Source organism: Candoia aspera, chromosome 14 (genome assembly GCF_035149785.1).
Source record: "Candoia aspera isolate rCanAsp1 chromosome 14, rCanAsp1.hap2, whole genome shotgun sequence".
Taxonomy (NCBI): domain Eukaryota; kingdom Metazoa; phylum Chordata; class Lepidosauria; order Squamata; family Boidae; genus Candoia; species Candoia aspera.
Genome location: NC_086166.1, coordinates 17,618,613 through 17,636,595, shown reverse-complemented (window position 1 = coordinate 17,636,595; position 17,983 = coordinate 17,618,613). Strand labels below are relative to the sequence as shown.

The window sequence follows — 17,983 nt, the reverse complement described above, 5'->3', positions numbered from 1 at the left end:
TGTGGTTTAAACATGGGGAGTGATGGTGTCAATGTGGAAATCTCCGAGCGAGAGAAATAAACAGCCAGGGTAGGCATTTATTCCCACCACCTGAGCATTGGCTCCCCACATGCCACCCTACCAGACACATCTGGCTACAGAGCCATTTCCTTCAATTCCTGAACTGTAACTTCCATGGAAGATCTGGGAGCCCTTCTTCTCCAAGTAGAAGCCCCGGGGGTGGAGTGACTTAAGCATGTCACACATGGTAAGGAACCTGCTCTGGGGACTCTCTGCAAAAGCCGAGCATCACAACTCCTGCCATATTTGGCAGTAATGAGAATCATATTTGGCTATTCAGAGCTTCGGAAGGGCAGATGGGCAGGGTGGCATCCTGGGTCTTTGCAGGCAGCCCATAAAAAGCAGGAAGGCAGAAACAAAGATTGCTAGCACAGGGGCAAAAGGAAGGTTTGCACATCAGCCATTCACGTTGTGCATGTGTGTGCTTTGTAAAATTGCTTTGCACAGGAGAACTGCATTTGAACAGAAAGAACAGAGTAAACACGCAGTGAGTGGGCATTATGGGAACTGAGGCCCTTATATGTCTGGAAGTCATCTTGTTGAAAAAGCTGCTTTAATCGTCACTCTTTGGGCTCATACTGGGTTTGCAATCAATTGCTACTGTATTCCAAGAACTGTTCACGAATACTATGACCAAACCAGTTTGATTTGGTGGTTAAAGTTGCTGGATAGAAGCTGGGGGACCAGGAGCTCTGGTTCTTCCTCAGGAACAAAAGCCAGTGAGTTAATTGACTCTCTCTCATCCCAAGGAAGAAGGCACCGACAAGCACTTGTTTCCGAAGAAGGCACTGAAGTCAAGATATAACATACCTACGACATTCCTGACATCTGTCAGAATGGTCTAGACCAGGTTCCCCAAAGTAGTCACTATCGACCCTTAAAGGTTGATGGGACTATCCATTGTTGTTTGTAATGCTGTTAGTTAAAGTAGTATTTATTACATTATTTTCATATAATAGATGTTTGAGGATCAGTTGACAATCTGAAACTTCTTGGAGGGGTCGATGAGCTGGCAAGTTTGGGGACCCCTGGTCTATACCATCCACCTTCCCCTAAGCTGGCAGAGAGAGGGAGAGATGTTACACTGATGTTAGCCAGCACTGAAGAGGTTGCCCGGTCAGGCAACGAAAGGTCTGCAAGCAAACAACCAAGCTCAGAGAGCACCATAGATGTTACACTGTCATGTCCCCATATACGAGGTTTGCATGACTTCCACCAGCCCTTTGGATGGGGGGTGGTTTCTCTATATAGCGTACAGTATATCCTGTGTATTCTGTATTTCCAGGTAGATTGACCCCCAAGAGGCAGCGTGTGAGTCCCAGTATGGGATGAAACTGGTCACGTACTGCCTCCTGGTGGTTTATATCAGAAAAAAACATCTGTTAAGGGTCAGTCCCCAAAACTGTAACGCTGCCGTTACAATTACTGCCGTCTGGCTGGATCTGTTCTTGACAAAGTCACCTTGACTCTTCTGATAATTGCTGAATTGTTTCAAGGTGCTTGGGAAGAGGGAATGGCCTTGCAGGACAGGAGGAACAGCCATTTCCAAGGCAATGGACAGATATGAGAGGCTTGACACCAGGCCAAGATACTACTTTGACAAACTGTCTCAGGCGAGCCCCTACCTAGTTCACAGGAAGGTGAGATGAGGGAGAAGGGAAGCATATTCAGACTTGGAAGATTCTGTTGTTACAGTTTTGCAATAAAAGTAGTCCTGATCCACATGGAATTGGTTTCCTTGTCTGCTCTGCCTTGTAGGGCTGACACTTACAGACTGATCTGTTTATGATCTCCTGAGACTCAGTGTCCGGCTGACGGATCTGTAGATTGCTGGAGCTGAGGGCACCGTTGGCACTTCTCCAGTCAATTGGTTCTTCACTCCAGGTCTCCTCCCTGAGTCAAGGCCTCCTTGTGCTGGTGTCATCGGCATAGTCATAGTTTTCTGTTCAGTGTAGCCGAATTGGTTCGCCTTTACCTTCTGGCCAGGTTGATTTCAATCTCCCAGTCTTGCCTACAGCCTGGGGTTCCTGGTAGCCTTCCGTTCTTCCAAGCTTCCATGCTTAGCCTCCAAGCCCAACCAAGGTCAGCCAGATGCTACTGCATACTTTGGGGAAGTCTGAATCCCATCTTTAAAGGTGGGAGGAGCACTAGGAGGGCGCATTATTATCTTACCTGTCCTGAGAGAGCCTCTGTGCCAATCCGTTAGAAGCAAGAGTAAAATGGGAAAGCCGCATCTGCTTGTCACCGCTGGTGCTCCAGCAGGCGAAGTCTTGGTGCCCCCTCGCCTTCCCTCTCTGTCAAGATCTGCCACCCTTCCCCCATTGCCTGGGTGGCTGCTGGTGCCAGAGAAGCCGTGAGCAGCTGCGGCGCCAAGTAAGACCGGTCTTTGGAGAGCCCTTAGCTAAGCGAGAGGCCCTTCAGTCTGAATGGCCCTGGAGTTTCTCACCCGGTAATTGACACATCCAAGGGCTCCGTGCAGCTCCCCCGCGACCGGCCACAACCGGGGCTGAAGCACCTTAATGCAACCAATTATGCTGCTCAAATGGGTTTCATCTCCCTCTTCTGCTCGGCCATCTCCCCACTTCCGATGTTTTTATCTCAGCCTGGCTTATGATAAGGTGGAAGCGCTTTCCTGGCAGCCTTTGAGAGGCAGGTTAGCGGCACAAACGGGGGCAAATGCCTGACGCCAGGGGCTTGATGGGCTTATTTCCAGCCAGTGCCATCTGGGATGGCTGTCAAGGGCCATTCACAGCTGGTGCTGGAGGCTTTGCAGGGGCCGAGAGCAAGCAGGGAAGGGGACAGATCTGCACAGAGCTGGCTGATCTCCAGAGAGGGCTGGGGGGGCAGACTTCGATGTTACCCCTAGCCGGGGGTGGAGAATGAAATCAGAAGGAATTTCTTGCTTTCAGGAGCAAAAGCATCTGCTTTGAACCTACTTAGGAAGTCCCTGATTCCATCACCAGGTAGAGACCAAGGATAAATGGGAAAGCAAGCCAGTTCACGCACTGCAGTAACTAAGCCAAGGTGTGTTTTAAAAAAATAAACCACAATTGGCTAGATTGGCCTCTCATATTCAGCCATAACCCATAGTTTACAAACCTCAGTGACTGGATTCATGCAACAGATGAAGCCGTCACAGTGGGGGGTTTAGGATATCACGCAACCAGTTTATTAGGGGTTGGCATGGTGTGCCAAGCGAGCCGTTATGTCTCGCTCGGCAGAGCTCCAGGTTTGGTGCTGTGTGACGGCAAAGCCAAAACGTTGTGGAGGGGGCTGGCTCTCTGCCAGTGGGAGCCTTGCGTATCCTGCTGAGGCATCTGCTCCTGGTTTCTGGAAAAGCAACAGGACCTTCTGTGGGGCATCTTGCACCATGCACGGAAAAGGGGACAGGGCTCCGTTCATGCGGTTGCAGCTGCCATCTTTACCTCTGTGAGATTCCCCTGTGCAAATGCCCCTCATGCCAGGTTGGAGATGCTGCAGGGTGGGTGAACAAGCCAGACCTCTTCCCTCTTTTGGTGATACAGAAGGCGAGCTCATTTGTCCTCTGGGGGAGGGGGGTCAAAAAAGATAAGATAGCAGCCCAGAGTCCCTCCTTGGGGCTGGGAGATGGGCAGTGATAAAATGCGATAAATAAAGAAATAAAGAAATAAATAATAAGATGGAGGCCACAGCTATGTCGTCAAGTCCCGCCCCTTTTCCCACGGTGGTGGCCGCCATCCTGACTTTTTTTATCCCCCCCTCCCTGCAGAAGCCCCCTGTTGCTTCTGAATATGAAAGTTGCTTGAATTCATGGCTCCTGGTGAATTTGGACAGTGGTGGGAGGAATTTTCGTTCACTAGGAGTCAGAATTAAATCCTCTTCTCCACACCAGAGAAATCACAGAGGCTGGATTCAAACTAAACCAGACTAAGCATTCATGCGATTTGCTTCATTCTAGGCTTGCATGTTTCTGTGACCCCAGTCTGTGATGCTTTACCAGTCAGCACTTAGGGCTTAGCACAAGATGTGTTCCCAACAAACTGTGGTTTATTTGACAAACCACAGTTAAGCAAGCCATAGTTTAGCATGTGATGTGAACAAAACCTATGTGTGTGGGAGCAAGCATAAATAGATCCTGTGCACAGAAAAGCCCACTGGTCGCCTCTGGTTCCTAAGGTCTGGGGCTAGCAGAATGGGAAGCCGTCTGTCTGTGCTGTTAACGCGTGGCCCTGCAGAGCAGCAAGAGGCGGGCGTTGCTGCGGGAAAGGCCCTGGCCACGCGGAGGGACGGCCTGAATAACGAGGCAGTTCCCCGCTGCAAGAAGCGCTTCTTCCCCCAGGAGTGAATTTCAGCCGTTTCCTTATCTGTGAAGCTGCAGTGGAGACGAAGACTTGGGAAGGGGAAGTTATACAGACAGCCGTGCCGAGCCCAGGTGGGAAGCAGGCTTTCTGCTTCCAACAACTGCTGTTTGTTTTACTCCAGACCACAGACACGGATGCGCTGGATCTGCCTCCCCACTTTCTTCCCGGGGACTCGCACACTCAGTTCTGCCTCTGCCAGAAGATCCTGTGCCAGCTCTCTTGGCATTTGGGGTCTTCTGAGACGCCATGTCTGTAACTTCTTGGCACCTGCAAGCGCTGATCTTCTTCCCCAAAGCAGGGCGGGAGGCGGGGGGCGCTTTCCTAGAATCCAGGCCCCGCAGCGCAGCTGAGGCTCACCCAGAGGAGCTTTTCCAAGTCAGAACGCAAAGCCCATTTGTGGGGGGAGAGTAAGAGCACTGCGGAGGCTGGTGCACGCCCAGGGTGCAGAAGGGAGGCTTTGTGCACACTGCAGATGCGTCTCTCGCAGCTGAGACCCCACCCGGGGAGAGACAGAGTGTCTTTTGCCCAGAAGTGCCGCTCAATGGCAAATTTCTCTTACTTCTGAAGGTGGTTTTCCTGCTTTGCTAACTTCTTGCTTAAAAGTTTTCTTGACCTGCCGACATGTGCTGTCGTCAGTTTATTTTACTAAGTCTTTTATGGCCCACCAGTGTCTTCTGGAGCGGGTGGCCATAATATATTTAAATAAATAAATAAATAGCCATACAACACAGTAACCCAGGTTTCACTTAACCATGTGATTACATACTGAATTAAGCCCACTGCCTGCGTTGACATAATCTCATCAGACTGGCTGAGTTTGCATGAGCTGCTGACTGGCCAGCAGCTGCGTCGCCTTGCCTGCTCTGCTTGCATCCACCCCTCAAGCTGATATGAGCTTATTTCTCATATAAGCCACAACTGGGGTGGGTTTGCACAGACACAAAACCATAACTTATGGCTTGTAAATCACAATGGCTGATTTTATAAAACTTGGTAAACCAAAATAATTTTCAATGCTTTTTAAGTAGAAAAATGATGCAATTTTTAAAAAAGTAACAAATGAATTAAAAACAAAAAAAATGTTATGACTAAATATATTGTGTAAGCTCAGTCATTAACTGGATATGAACACCACACTAAACTATGATTTGCCTTACTGTGTTTTGCTGAAAAAGCAGCCAGCTGAGTTCATACCTCACTAAGCCTGCTGGATAGTAGGCATCATACAACTCCCCCACCCACAATACTTTTTTGGTTCCAATGCACAGTATTTCCTTGGACTGCAGCTGCTTATTCTGGGTACACCACTCAGTTTCTCTTTGAATTTCCTTTTGTGTTACACACATTTGCTTCCTTTATACTGGCAGTCGTACCTCAGGATTAAAAGATGGACCATCATTGTTCTGATAAAAATTATGTTAAGTTTCTTAACATGACATTGTTTTTTGTTTCTGTAATTACTTAGCTGCCGAGTACATCAGTGATAGTACTGCACAGATCATAATATCTAGCCTTCACAACAGCCCTTAAAACTGAACCCAGAAATCATTAGAACAGGCTGTGAGTCATAATCATCTCCCCCCAGGTACAGGCGAGGCTGAACTATCCTGGCTTGCTGCAAACCACCTATGCCTGATGTGGGTGAGGAGCATCTCAGCTCAGAGAGCAAGCCTCTGCAAACTGACTCGGTCGTAAGCCCCATTGAGTTTAATAGGGCTCCTTTCCTAGAAAGTGTACAGCTCCGAATCTCTTAGCTGCTACTCTCTATCCATCAAGTAGAATGTGAATGTGCGTCAAGAGTTTTAGTTGCAAATTAAGCCCCAAAACAACAAATCTGCACTTTATTTAATTAGTTATTCATGACTCTAGGTGGCTTATTAAATTAAAATGTAAACAATACCAAATAAATGAAGCAACCATACAAACAATACAAAATGTTAAAACAATTAAAAACAATTAAAAACCATGCAATGCATGCAAATTTTAATAAAAGAGTTATTTAATAAAAACTTTCTTAAATAAAGTGAATATATCTAACACTTCAGCTGGGATCCACGGACTATTTCCATAGTCTTGGGAAAGGTTAGGGCAGAAGCCCAGAGAGTAGATTTCCTTAGTAAATGTTAGCTGTTGTAACAAATATTTTTATCATTAAAAAGACTGTTTTCAACGTTGGGGTAATCAGCTGATTAAGAGAATAAAAGAAAAAGAGAATAAAATACGGCTTTCTGGATTGGAGGAAGACCCAGCCAGGCGGGTCGGAACCTGAGATCCCAGGACTTTGTGGTCTCCCAAACCCCCTCAAAGTTTGCAATGCTTAATCTGACAAGGGGACACGGTTAGTTACATGATGATGAGTCATCTGAATCAGTTCCACCAATCAAATCTAGTGCTAGTTCTGGCTTTGCTCATCCTTCCTTCTGCTTTCTGACTGAAACGTGGGGAAAAAAACCCTTGTGTGCTCTTAGTCAAGTCTAGCATCTTGTTTTCACTTGCTTTGTGCTATCCTTTCTCCTCTGCTGTTACAGAACAACCTACCTGAGAAGAGTGAGGGTGTGCTTCTCTCCAACAATAATAGTCTTCTCCAGGGTAATCCAAGTCATTCCTACAACCCATCTGTTGGGAGGGAACTCTGGACATACAGAAACCAAAGGCTAGCTGAACCAGAGAGAATCCATGTTGGACCGGACCGGAACCTCCTTGCCACTGGCCCAGCACACAATCTTTTCTAGTGATCGTGAGGGATCATGAGCTTAAGAACTGAAGCCATGGATTCTTTTGCTAGTGGCTGCAGTTCTGCGCAACACACGTGACCTAGCCAAATACACCAGATACACCAAAATAGAAATACCCTGGCACTCAGACAAAGCAGCCATCAACAGACACATAGAGGTAAACAACATTTACATACCATTCAAAAGAGAGAATAGAAAAGCCAAAAGACCAGGACACTCCCTGGCCAGCAATCAACACCCAGATATGCAAAAATCAGCACTGGGATTAACACCAGATGAACCATCAAACAGCACAATACACCCCAATCAACTCAGGCAATCAACCAAGTGGCAAACAACAGCCCAATCAAAGAACTCCCAAGGAGAGAACAACACCCCCACCAACACAAGTAGGGCAAGCCACGGTATATAAACAGAGAGCAAGTCCCTCTCCCTGTTTGCACTGAAAATGTTGCCGAGTCTGGCAATGAAACATCTGCAAGAAAACAACAAGGCTCAGAGAGCACCAAGGACTCCACAGATTCTCCATTTTATAGCTTGCTGCTTTTTTTATTTATTTTAGCTATCAAACTTTATCACTGCCCATCTCCCTCCCAAGGAGGGACTCTGGGCGGTTTACAATAAAAACAAAATTAAAATTCAGAACAATTATAAATACAATAAAAATCAAAATGTGACGGAATCTAAATGGCTGAGAGTTCTTTATCAGTCTGTGAGTGTAATAGGCCCAACAAAAATCACTCTAGGGAGCTAGCCATCCCCAGGAGTGGCTAGTCCCCTTTCTGTTCCAAGCCTGCTGACAAAACCAGGTCTTTAACCTTTTGCGAAAGTCCAGGACCAAGGGGCCTTGTCTCACCTATGGGGGAAGGATGTCCCAAAGGGCGGGAGCTACTGCAGAGAAGGTCCACTTCCGAGACCCTGCCAGGTAGTCTTTTACAGATGGAGTCTGTAACATGCCCTCTCTGCATGACTGGATGGGGTGGGTCGATGTAATAGGGATGAGATGGTCCCTCAGATATCCTGGTCCCATGCCATGTAGGGCCTTAAAGGTGATAACCAATACCTTGAATTGGACCCAGAAGCAAACTGGAACCCAGTGCAGCTCACGCAACAAAGGTGTTACATGTGCAAACCTTGGAACACCCAAGATCGCCCGCACAGCTGCATTCTGAACCAGTTGTAGCTTCCGGATATTCTTCAAGGGTAGCCTCATGTAGAGTGTGTTACAGCAGTCTATATGGGAGATGACCAGGGTGTGAGTGACTGATCGAAGGGCCTCTCAGTCCAGGAAAGGGCGTAACTGGTGCACAACATGAAGTTGTGCAAAGGCCCTCCTTGGCCACAGCTGCCACTTGCTCTTTGAGCAGGAGTCTTGAGTCCAGGAGGACCCCCAAGTTATGCACCAGGTCTGTCTGAGGCAGCGCAACCCCATCCATAATTAAAGATGGCAATTTCCCAGAGACTGAGGAACCATTAATCCACAGCTACTCCGTCTTACTAGGGTTCAGTTGAAGTCTGTTGTTCCCCATCCAGGCCCCTACAGCCTCCAGACACCCGGAAAGGGTGGTCACAGCATCACTTACTTCACCCGGGATGGAGATGTACTGTATAATTAAGTATCATCCGCATATTGATGATACCTCATCCCGTGGTGACGGATGATCTCACCCAGTGGTTTCATGTAGATGTTAAAAAGGAGCGGGGAGAGTACCGAGCCCTGCAGCACCCCACAAAGGAGGGGCCACGGGCTGGATCTCTTGCTCCCTATCAACACTGACTGGGACCGGTCCTGGAGGAAGGAGGTGAACCAGCGCAGAACTACGCTGCCCACCCCCAAATCCCTGAGCTGACCCAAAAGGATACCATGGTCGAGAGTATCGAAAGCCGCTGAGAGGTCAAGAAGAGCCAGGATGGATGCACTGCCCCCATCCCACTCCTGCCAGAGATCATCCATAAGTGCGACCAATGCCGTTTCCATCCCATAACCAGGCTTGAAATCTGACTGAAAGGAGTTTAGATAATCCATTTCATCCAGGATCCTCTGGAGCTGCAATGCCACCACTTTCTCAACCACCTTCCCCAAAAAGGGGAGGTGGGAGGCTGGGTGAAAATTATCCGGTACAGTAGGGTCCAGTGATGGTTTCTTGAGGAGGGGGTGCACCAGCGCCTCCTTAAAAGCTTCAAGGATGCATTTACCATCGCCTGGACCCAACCACGTGTCCCCTCCGCCCCCGAGCTGCCTTCACCAGCCAGGAGGGGCGTGGATCTAATTGGCAAGTGGTGGCATTTACAGTCCAGAGGACCCTGTCCACTTCCTCATGCTCAGCAGGATCAAACCATTCCAAGATAACTGGGTAAGAACGTCCCCTGGGCATCTCCACAGACCCTGCCTCATGCTCAGAGTCCAACTTGAAACAGACCTGAGCGATTTTATCCTGCAGATGCCTAGAAAACTCCTCAGCACAGCCCTGTAGATGGATCTCCAAATCCCCTTTCCCCAAAAGGGATCAGGTAATCTTAAACAGGGCTGCCGGCTGGCATTCCACAGATGCGATAAGAGCAGAGAAATACTGACATTTCACCACTCTTACCGCCACAAGGTAGGCCTTAGTCACGGCTCTAGCTTGTGTTCGGTCGGATTCGGTCTTTGTCTTCCTCCAGCGGCGCTCTAGGCGTCTCTTAAGCCTCTTCAGAACCCGCAACTCCTCCGTGAATCACAGGGAGTGTTGGGTTCAGTGGGACAAGAGGGGCCACACAGATGTGATCCTGTCCAAGGCCCCGGCTGCCTCCCTGTTCCAGGCAGCCGCCAGGGCCTCCACTGGATTGTGCAGCAGATCCTCGGGTATAACCCCCAGCTCCCTCTGAAGCCTCACTGGGTCCATCAGTCGCCGGGGGCGGACCAATCGAATGGGTCCTGCCTCCCTGCGGAGGGGGGGCAGCATAGAAAAATCTCAGGCTCACCAGGGCGTGATCTGACCATGACAAAGGGGAAAGATGTCCTTCTCCCCTCAGATCACGTTGCCACTGCTCTGACAAGAAAACTAAATCCAGGGTGAGGCCACTGTCCCGAGCTGGGTCCCGAATAATCTGAGACAGGCCCATGGCCGCCATGGTGGTCATGAACTCCCGAGCTGCCTCCGAGGCCCGTCCCAGGGACGGCAGGTTGAAGTCCCCCAGGACCATAAGCCTAGGGAACTCCACCGCCAGCCCCAAGACAGCCTCCAGCAGCTCAGGCAGGGAGGTTGCTATGCAGCAGGGAGGCTGGTACAGCAGCAACACCCCCAACTGTTCCTGGGAGCCCGACTTGAAAAACGGTCTCACACCCGGCCACTTGTGGAGCAGGGCTCCTGAAGGCCAGTAGAGATTCCCGGATGACAATCGCCACCCCACCTCCCCTGCCCTGAGGTCTCAGCTGGTACCACACTCAAAACCCAGCCGGGCACATCTCCGAATGGGGGATACCTTCTTCTGGGCCCAGTTAGGTTTCAGCAATGCGCGCCAGGTCAGCCCACTCCCCTGTGATCAAATCACAAACGAGGGGGGCCTTGTTGTTAACTGACCCGGCATTACAGAGCAGCAGCCGGAGGCAGCTTCTTGCTCTTTTCCACGCTGGGAAATCTGGGAAAGGAGCTGTAAGACACTTCTGGTAATGATCTGATTCCTAATTTAGATAACCCTCTGCTTACATTAGTTGGGAAACTCATGTTGATCAGTGATGTGTAGCTCTAATTAGTTGTGCTGGAACTGAGATGAGTATTCAAAGGATAAGTGCATTCGAGCCCCAATTCCACAAATCCGCACAATTGCAAACCGTGTACTATTGGCAGCAAGGTGGGGCTCCCAGACAGACTCTTGACCTGCGAGCGACGGTGCGGGCGGCCAAGCAGAGTGTGGCTTCGACGGTGCGGGAGAGACGGATACCCAGGAACTGGCACTGAACGGCTGTGGGAGTGGCAGCAGGCTGGGGGTTGTAAAGAGGACCGGCCTGTCTTGGACCAGCCACATGGAGCAGTGACCATCTGGTCAGTTTCTCCCGCTCGTTAGTGATGGAGTTTTTAAAGGTTAATAACGGAACTCCAAGCAGCTAACAACAATCTTGCAAAGTAGAAGCGTGAACCAAAAAAGAAACTTGCACATTAACCTTAATTACGTTCAGAAAAGAATTCAGTCTTCACACAGTAGTTAGATGAAGAGGAAAAAAAAGGTAGCTTACAATTATTCAGTAGATCTGGATACAAGAAGCTTCACAGTAGAAAGCACTTATTCATCACTGGTTCTTTGTAAACATTTTCTTTGGAAATAGAAAGTCTGCATGCAAGCGAGATGAGAGGACGAGAGCTGCGTTCTGCAGCACCTCCCGCTTGCAGGTGTGCCCAAGAGGTAATGGAGATAGTTAATCCCCAAGCCCAAGGAGGAGGAGGAAGTGGAAATCAGGTGACCCATGTGACATCCCACAAGCACAACAGAGATGTGTTTACTAGAGAACCACCCCCCCTTTCTGCTTATGAGACAGTGCTGAGTTTATCCCCTGATAATTTCAACAGTTAGGAGTATCACTGACCAGCTCCCAATGAAAGGGCAACCGTGTTGATTGTTGTACCTTCTTCAGGTTCAAGATTTTTTTTATCCTTGCCACCCAAATAGTGATCATAAGGTATTTTTTGGTTCTTGGGTTAGAAGGTTTCTGGTGAGGTGGAGGTACCCCAATCCTAAAGAAGTGTCCAATTTTGAGCCCCCTCCACTGCCCGGGTGAGAGAAGGGTGTTGTGGGGGGTGGCATGGTATCTTGTTGGGAGGGCCAGCTGGTGACCTGGACTGAGGGGATACTGAGGGCAAGGCTGGCTGGGGTGCAGCTGGTGGCTTTGGTGGAATGGTGAGGCCCTTAGGCTTGAGGGTGGAACAGATGGGATTGTGGGAGGCTGGTGTGTCCATGGGGACACATGGGTGAGAGCATTATGGTAGTGAGGGAGATACATTAGCAGGTGGGGGCAGGCTGCTTGTGTGGAAGGCAACCCAGGTGTTTAGCACTGATACACTTGCCAGCCCCCTGTGCCCTGCCCGGTGCCTGGTCATCGATGCTCTGTGCCCCTAATTTCTGTCTGTTGCCACTAATAAGCAGTCTGTAGCAAAACTTTCTTCATTGTGGATGAGAGGGGCAATCCTGCATGCATTGCCAAATGAGACCAGAAGAGATGCCTAGAGCGCTGCTGCAGGAAAGCAAATATTGACCCCAGGTGAGCATGGTTAAGAGCCCTTCTTAACTATTACCTTGTGGTGATAAGGGCATCAGGGTATCTCAGGGCTCTACTTTCTCCCCATGAAGCTGCTGAGTGAGGTTATCCATTATACGCTGACGTTACCAACTATGTGTTTCTGTCTTGGACTGACCAAGGATCTTTCCCAGTGCCTGGAGACTGTGCGGGGATTGGAGGGAAAGAACAGCTTCAGCTCAATCCTGGCAGGATTGAATGGCTGTGGGTTGTGGGGAGACTCTCAGGAGAAGAGTCCCTCTTCAACTTTGAATGGGGTTGCTATCCCCAGAGTTATTGTGCCATTTGGGGGTCCTCTTGGATTCACAGCTCCTTCTCAAAGAGCAGGTGGCAGCCATGGCTAGGAAGACCTTTTTGCTGGTTTATCTTGTGTGCCAGTTGCTCCCATTTCTGAATTGGGAGGTGCTACTCACAGTAACTCACACCTCGGTCACCTCCCATTTGGACTACCGTAATACACTCTATATGGAGCTGCCCTTGAAGAGCATTTGGAAACTGCGACTTGTCCAGAATGCAGCATTGCGTGCAGTTTGGGGACTTCATGATACTGTATGCTCATGTATGGCCATTGTTCTGTGAGATGCCCTGGCTTACGGTGAGCTTCCAGGTGCAATTCAAGGTGCTGGTGAAAGGCTCCCTGGCACAGGGCCAGGTTATTTGTGGGACCATGCCCCCAACTGTCTTTGTTCATTCCACAGGGTGGGCATGTTCTGGGTCTCTTCCATTAAGCAGTGTCATCTTGCGGGACCCAGGAGCCATGCCTTCTCTGTTGCAGTGCCCAACCCTACGGCATCACCTCCCATGGAAGATCTGGATGGACCCAGCCCTGTTGGCCTTTTGCAACATTAAAGACTTGGCTTTTTCCTTGGGCATTTGCCTGGGACACACATACAGCCATCAGTATGATCCTGGAGGATCAGGCCATTGGGAGCCTGACCCTCCAGGAACCCACCCAGACCCCCTTTCAAACCATCCAAATTGGCTGCCACAATCACAATTCCTGATTTAACTCTGGGCTGCCTAGAAATGTCATTCCTTCCATCCATGCTGAAGCAGAACGTGACCCCAAATCTAGCAGCATCCTCAGAAACGACAACAAAGCTAAAATGACAATACAAGTCTATCGTTGTAGAAGCAGACGGGGGTCTGGACATTGCAGCATTTGCAGTACATCCCAACGAACGTTCCACCCTTTTCTGTTGCCCAGGCATCTCCTGGGCATGTCTTCCTCAGTTCGGAGCCAAAGAGTCCCAACTGTTGGGGTCTTCCCTCGAAGGGCAGCTGCTCTGGTCACCAATCATTGTGAATGCTTTTCCAGCTTCAGAATATTCTTTTTAACATGAAGTGACCAGAACTGGAGCCAATTCTCTTAACTCTGGTGTCCCCATAGATTTATATAAGGGCATGGTAATGTTATCAAGTCTGTTTTCAGTTCCCTTCCTAATAATTCCAAGTGTAGAACTACAGCAGCTGCACAGGACAGCGAGGGGAGGACACAGGGACATTTTAATTAAGATTACCAGCATGACTTTGAGATCTCTTTCCTGATCAGACACTGCCAGTTTGGATCCCATTGAGGTATGAGAAGTTTGATTTTGCACATAACACACATCCCTTTATGCTTGTTTAAACTGAGCTGCAGTTGAAATAGTTTTGATTTTTATTGCAAACCACTCTGAGTTTTTAATGAAAAGCAGTATACAAATACCAATAAACTGCACTTGCCATTTCTGAAGCCTGCTCACCCAGTTGAGAGAGCCTTTTGAAGCTCTTGAATCTCACCACCCTGAATAATCTGGCACACTCTGCAGAAGTGGACCCCTTGGTGCAGAGTTCCAACATCCAAAACCCACCAGGCATGCCTGGCTTTCCTTGGGTTTGAGGGGAAAAAGGATCTCTGATAAGGCTATAATCCTTCAAAAATAATTCAGAGTAGGGCCTGCATGAGCCCAGCATGTTGTAACAAATTAAGCTGGGCTGATGTTTGAAAGACTTCTGCAGAAGCCTGCAAAAACTGCAGCTGGTTTAACAGTTGTGTTAACTTTGAGTGGATTCCTTGGGCAATTTTTTTTCAGGCACTGTGGAAGTTTAGAAAACAATCAATCATGATAATGAGTAGCAGAAAGGGCCCAGACTCACATCAGACCCAAAGCCTATATTCTGAATTATTTCTCAAAGCAAAGCCCTAATTTATATTTTTCTTCCATTCCTCAGCACTCCTACTTTGGCCCTTTCTTGTTGGTGCTCACCAGCTGCACCCGCCAGTGGAGGGAAGCCGAGCCCATCCTCCTCCAGCATTTATCTAATCTTTTGCTACTACTTCGAAGCGTCAAATCTGGTTGATTACATTTCAATTTTAATTAGTACAGCATCCCAGAGGGGAAAAAAGAGAGTACACATCATATAGCAAATAAGCCATTGGAGAGATTTGAAAAAGAATAATGAACTTAATATATCTCTTTCTTTCTTCTCCACCCTAAGAGGTCAGCATGAAGTTGGTTAGAAAACAGCAGGAATTTCTTGCCCGGGTCCCAAGAGTTGAAAAAAAAAGGAGAAGAAAACAGGAGCCATAATTCCAAGGGCCCGAAGACTCTACTAGTGGCCTCCAGCAGGTCCGTGCAGTTCTAAGGCAAGCGAGGGCACAGATGGTTTCCTGGGGGGGAGGGGAGAAGACACAGCACACCCCAGAGGCCAGGCGCCGGGAAAGCCGCTCCGCCGTTTGCTCACACTCCACTTCCAGAATCAACTTCCGTGGCCCTCTGGTGGCATTTGCTGGGCCATTCCTCCCACAGGACACTGGCTTCACCTGAAATCACATCTCCGGTCCGAAAATACTGAAAGGGATGAAAAGAGCAGCTGGTGATGTTTGTGCCTTGGCAGCCGTTGGCAGCCCACTGAAGGGATTATCTTGTTTGGGCCTGTTTCTGGGGGAGGGGCCAAAAGCCAAGACAGTGGCGAAGAGCATATGCTCAAAGCCCTGCCCCTTTTTTACAAGCATCATGCCACACACCTAAAAAAACAGCCATGCTGTGGCAGCCACCATCTTGACTTTTTAAAAACATTGCTAAAAACTATTTTAATATTTTCCACCTTCCGTGGTAGAACTCAACATTATAAGAAATTATTGTAAAAATGGCAGCAGCCTCATTATGCATCCACCGCCAATCAGTTAGGTGTTATTGGAAACTGCCCCTTTTGAACAGTTTTATAGGGGCAGCCATCTCTCACAAGGGCAGCTCCATGACAGGGGAGATTCACTGAGTTTGCGCAACACATTAGGCTAAAATGAGGTGCCCCTTTTGTGAATCGGTCAGGGTCGCAACCAGGGGGGGCTAGCGGGGCATGTGCCACGGGCGCCGCACTGGGGGGCACCAAAATGGGTGTGGAATCCATGTTTGCCCAGGGTGACACAGACCCCGGTTATGGGCCTGGAATCGGTGGTTCATTTCACACAGCATCCTAAACCAGGCTTAACCAACCATAACAGCGGTGCTTATAGAACATGTTCTGTCCAAACAAACTGCACAGTGGCTTGATAAGATGGCCTGCTCCCCACAACAGGCTGTAGGAAACCTGTCTACTCGTTAATGTGGTAAGTCAAGGTCCAGCCAAAGCTAAAAGGTCTGAACCTGAAATAGCAAATGAGGTGGGTTGAGAAAAGGGGAACACTTTCTGCAACTATTGTAGAATATTCAGCTAGGCTGCCTTCCCAGTCAGATGGTGGGACTTCAGCCCCACCTCACTTCCTCTGGAGGTACCAGCCTGGAAAGGGCCAGGCTCCGTGAGTGATGCAAACGGACTTGGCAGCCTTTTAAGCATCCATTGGGCCTCCTGGAGCCCCACCTTCTCTTGCGTCCAAGCCCCCCGCCCCCCCGCTGCTAGAGTAACTGCATCCAAGTAACTGGGTACTGCTGGGGGGGGGGAGGTAAGTGTGCTCCTTGCAGCTTCCCAATCTCCCCCACCCCGGCCAAAAAAACCCTTGCCTTTCCCTTGATGGGGCTGAAGAGGAGAAGAAACCCAACAGGAGACGCCCATTTCTAGCAACCGCCCCAGACCTTTCTCGGAGGCAAAGCCGGGGGTTGCCCGCCACATCTGCGGGCGCGCCAAGGTCGGGCGAGGCGTGGCCCCCGCCCCGGCAGGCAGATAAGCAGAAGGCGCGCCTGGAAAGGGGGGCGATGGGGAAAGGCCCCTCGCTGCTCTCCTCTCCCCGGTGCCGTCGAGGCGGGCCAAGACAAACTCCGCTGCCCTTCGGGGTCTCACCCTGCCCCTCCTCGCCGTCCAGACGCGCCGCCGCTCTTGTTCGTCTTTTGCCCGCCACGAGTCAAAATCTCACGTCCGAAAAGGTGTCGTGAGTGCGCCGTGGATAGATACATTCGCAGAGGCCCCGACCCCGTCGGGCGGGGGAAAAGCCTTCCCGTTCGTTTCAGCCGAAGTAAGTGGACGCGGTCGGGGGCTCGCGGAACTTGCTGGCGGGCAACAAGACGGGCGAGAGCCGCGCCGCCTCCGGAGCAGCACCGCCGACGCAGCCTCGCCCGCGGCGCAGAGCCGGCTTGGCTCACCCGGTTCCCCGCGGACGCCCCGACGGCTTTGCGCCGCAGGATCGTCCCGCGGGGCGAACCGGCAAAGCAGGCGCGCGGCGGGCGCGCAACCTCGGAGCCGCCCCTGCCCGAGTCGGGCCGGGTCCGTCGGGCCCCGCTGCGGAACCAGGCGGTTCGGGGCTGCTCCCCACGGAAGACGCTCTCCCGCCCCCCTGCTTCCGCGGCGGCCGAGAGGTCGGGCTCTCCCGCGGCGGCGCTTCCCGGGACAGAGACCGGTCTGAGTCCCCGCCGCAGCCCGCGCCCTCCAAGCCTGCGCTTTACCTGCCCGGCAGCGCCTGCTGCTCCCCGTCGGTCGGCGTCTGCTTCCGCAGGGACCGCTCGAGGGCGCGACCGGGCCAGGCCTCCTCGGCTGCCGGGCAACCCGGCCGGAAGGCGGCCAGGCCCGCCGCCCGGCCGGGGCGCACGGGAAGCCTCTCCAGGACGTCGCGCCCCCAGCGCCCCTCCGGCCGGGGCGGCTCCGGCGCGGCCCAGGGCTGCAGCTGCAGGCGCAGCCACGGCGGGGGCACGTCCACCGGTGGGCTGGCGCGGAGCTCGCCGCCGGCCTCCTCCCGGCGCCAGAGGTAGGGGGAGCGCCGGACGCCCATCAGCAGCCCCGACGCCCGGCCCACCGTGTGGTAGCGCGGGCTGGCCACGTGCTTGTACCAGGCTCCGGCCGGGCCCGGCAGCAGCAGCAGGAGCAGCAGCAGGAGGCCCGGCCCGGCCCGCGCCGTGCGCGTTCCTTGCCTCGACGCCATGGGGCAGCAGAGGCGGGCAGCCCCGCGCCAGACCCGCCGCTCGCACCCGTCAGCCGCCCAGCGGAGCCTCCTCCCGCCTCGCTCGACGGGGATATAAGCCCGGCGCGGGGAGCGAGAGGGGGCGGCGCGGCCCCCCCTCGCGCGGCTCCACCCTTTTCCCGACGTGGGGAGCAGCGCCTGAGAGCGACTGCAGCTGCCCGCCCCCCCAGCGTCCGCGCGCCCGGCCTGGCCAGCTTTCTTTTCTCCC

The 17,983-nt window shown here is 51.3% G+C and overlaps 1 protein-coding gene across 1 annotated transcript; it reads right to left on the bottom strand.

Moving 5' to 3' along the window:
* Nucleotides 1-15,102: 15,102 nt before the first annotated feature.
* NPW (neuropeptide W) lies at nucleotides 15,103-17,779 on the bottom strand. The gene is made up of 2 exons (XM_063315033.1): nucleotides 17,264-17,779; nucleotides 15,103-15,238 (listed from the first exon to the last, which is right to left on the bottom strand). The coding sequence occupies exons 1-2, from the start codon at nucleotides 17,734-17,736 to the stop codon at nucleotides 15,217-15,219; spliced, it is 495 nt and encodes a 164-aa protein (XP_063171103.1). The 5' UTR covers nucleotides 17,737-17,779; the 3' UTR covers nucleotides 15,103-15,216.
* Between the last annotated feature and the right edge of the window lie 204 nt (nucleotides 17,780-17,983).

Excerpts from the sequence above, each read along its gene's own strand:
- NPW (XM_063315033.1), bottom strand. The coding sequence starts at position 17,736 with ATGGCGTCGAGGCAAGGAACGCGCACGGCGCGGGCCGGGCCGGGCCTC. Across the intron at positions 15,239-17,263 it reads CAGCAGGCGCTGCCGGGCAG|TATTTTCGGACCGGAGATGT; the intron begins GTAAAGCGCAGG and ends CATCCCTTTCAG.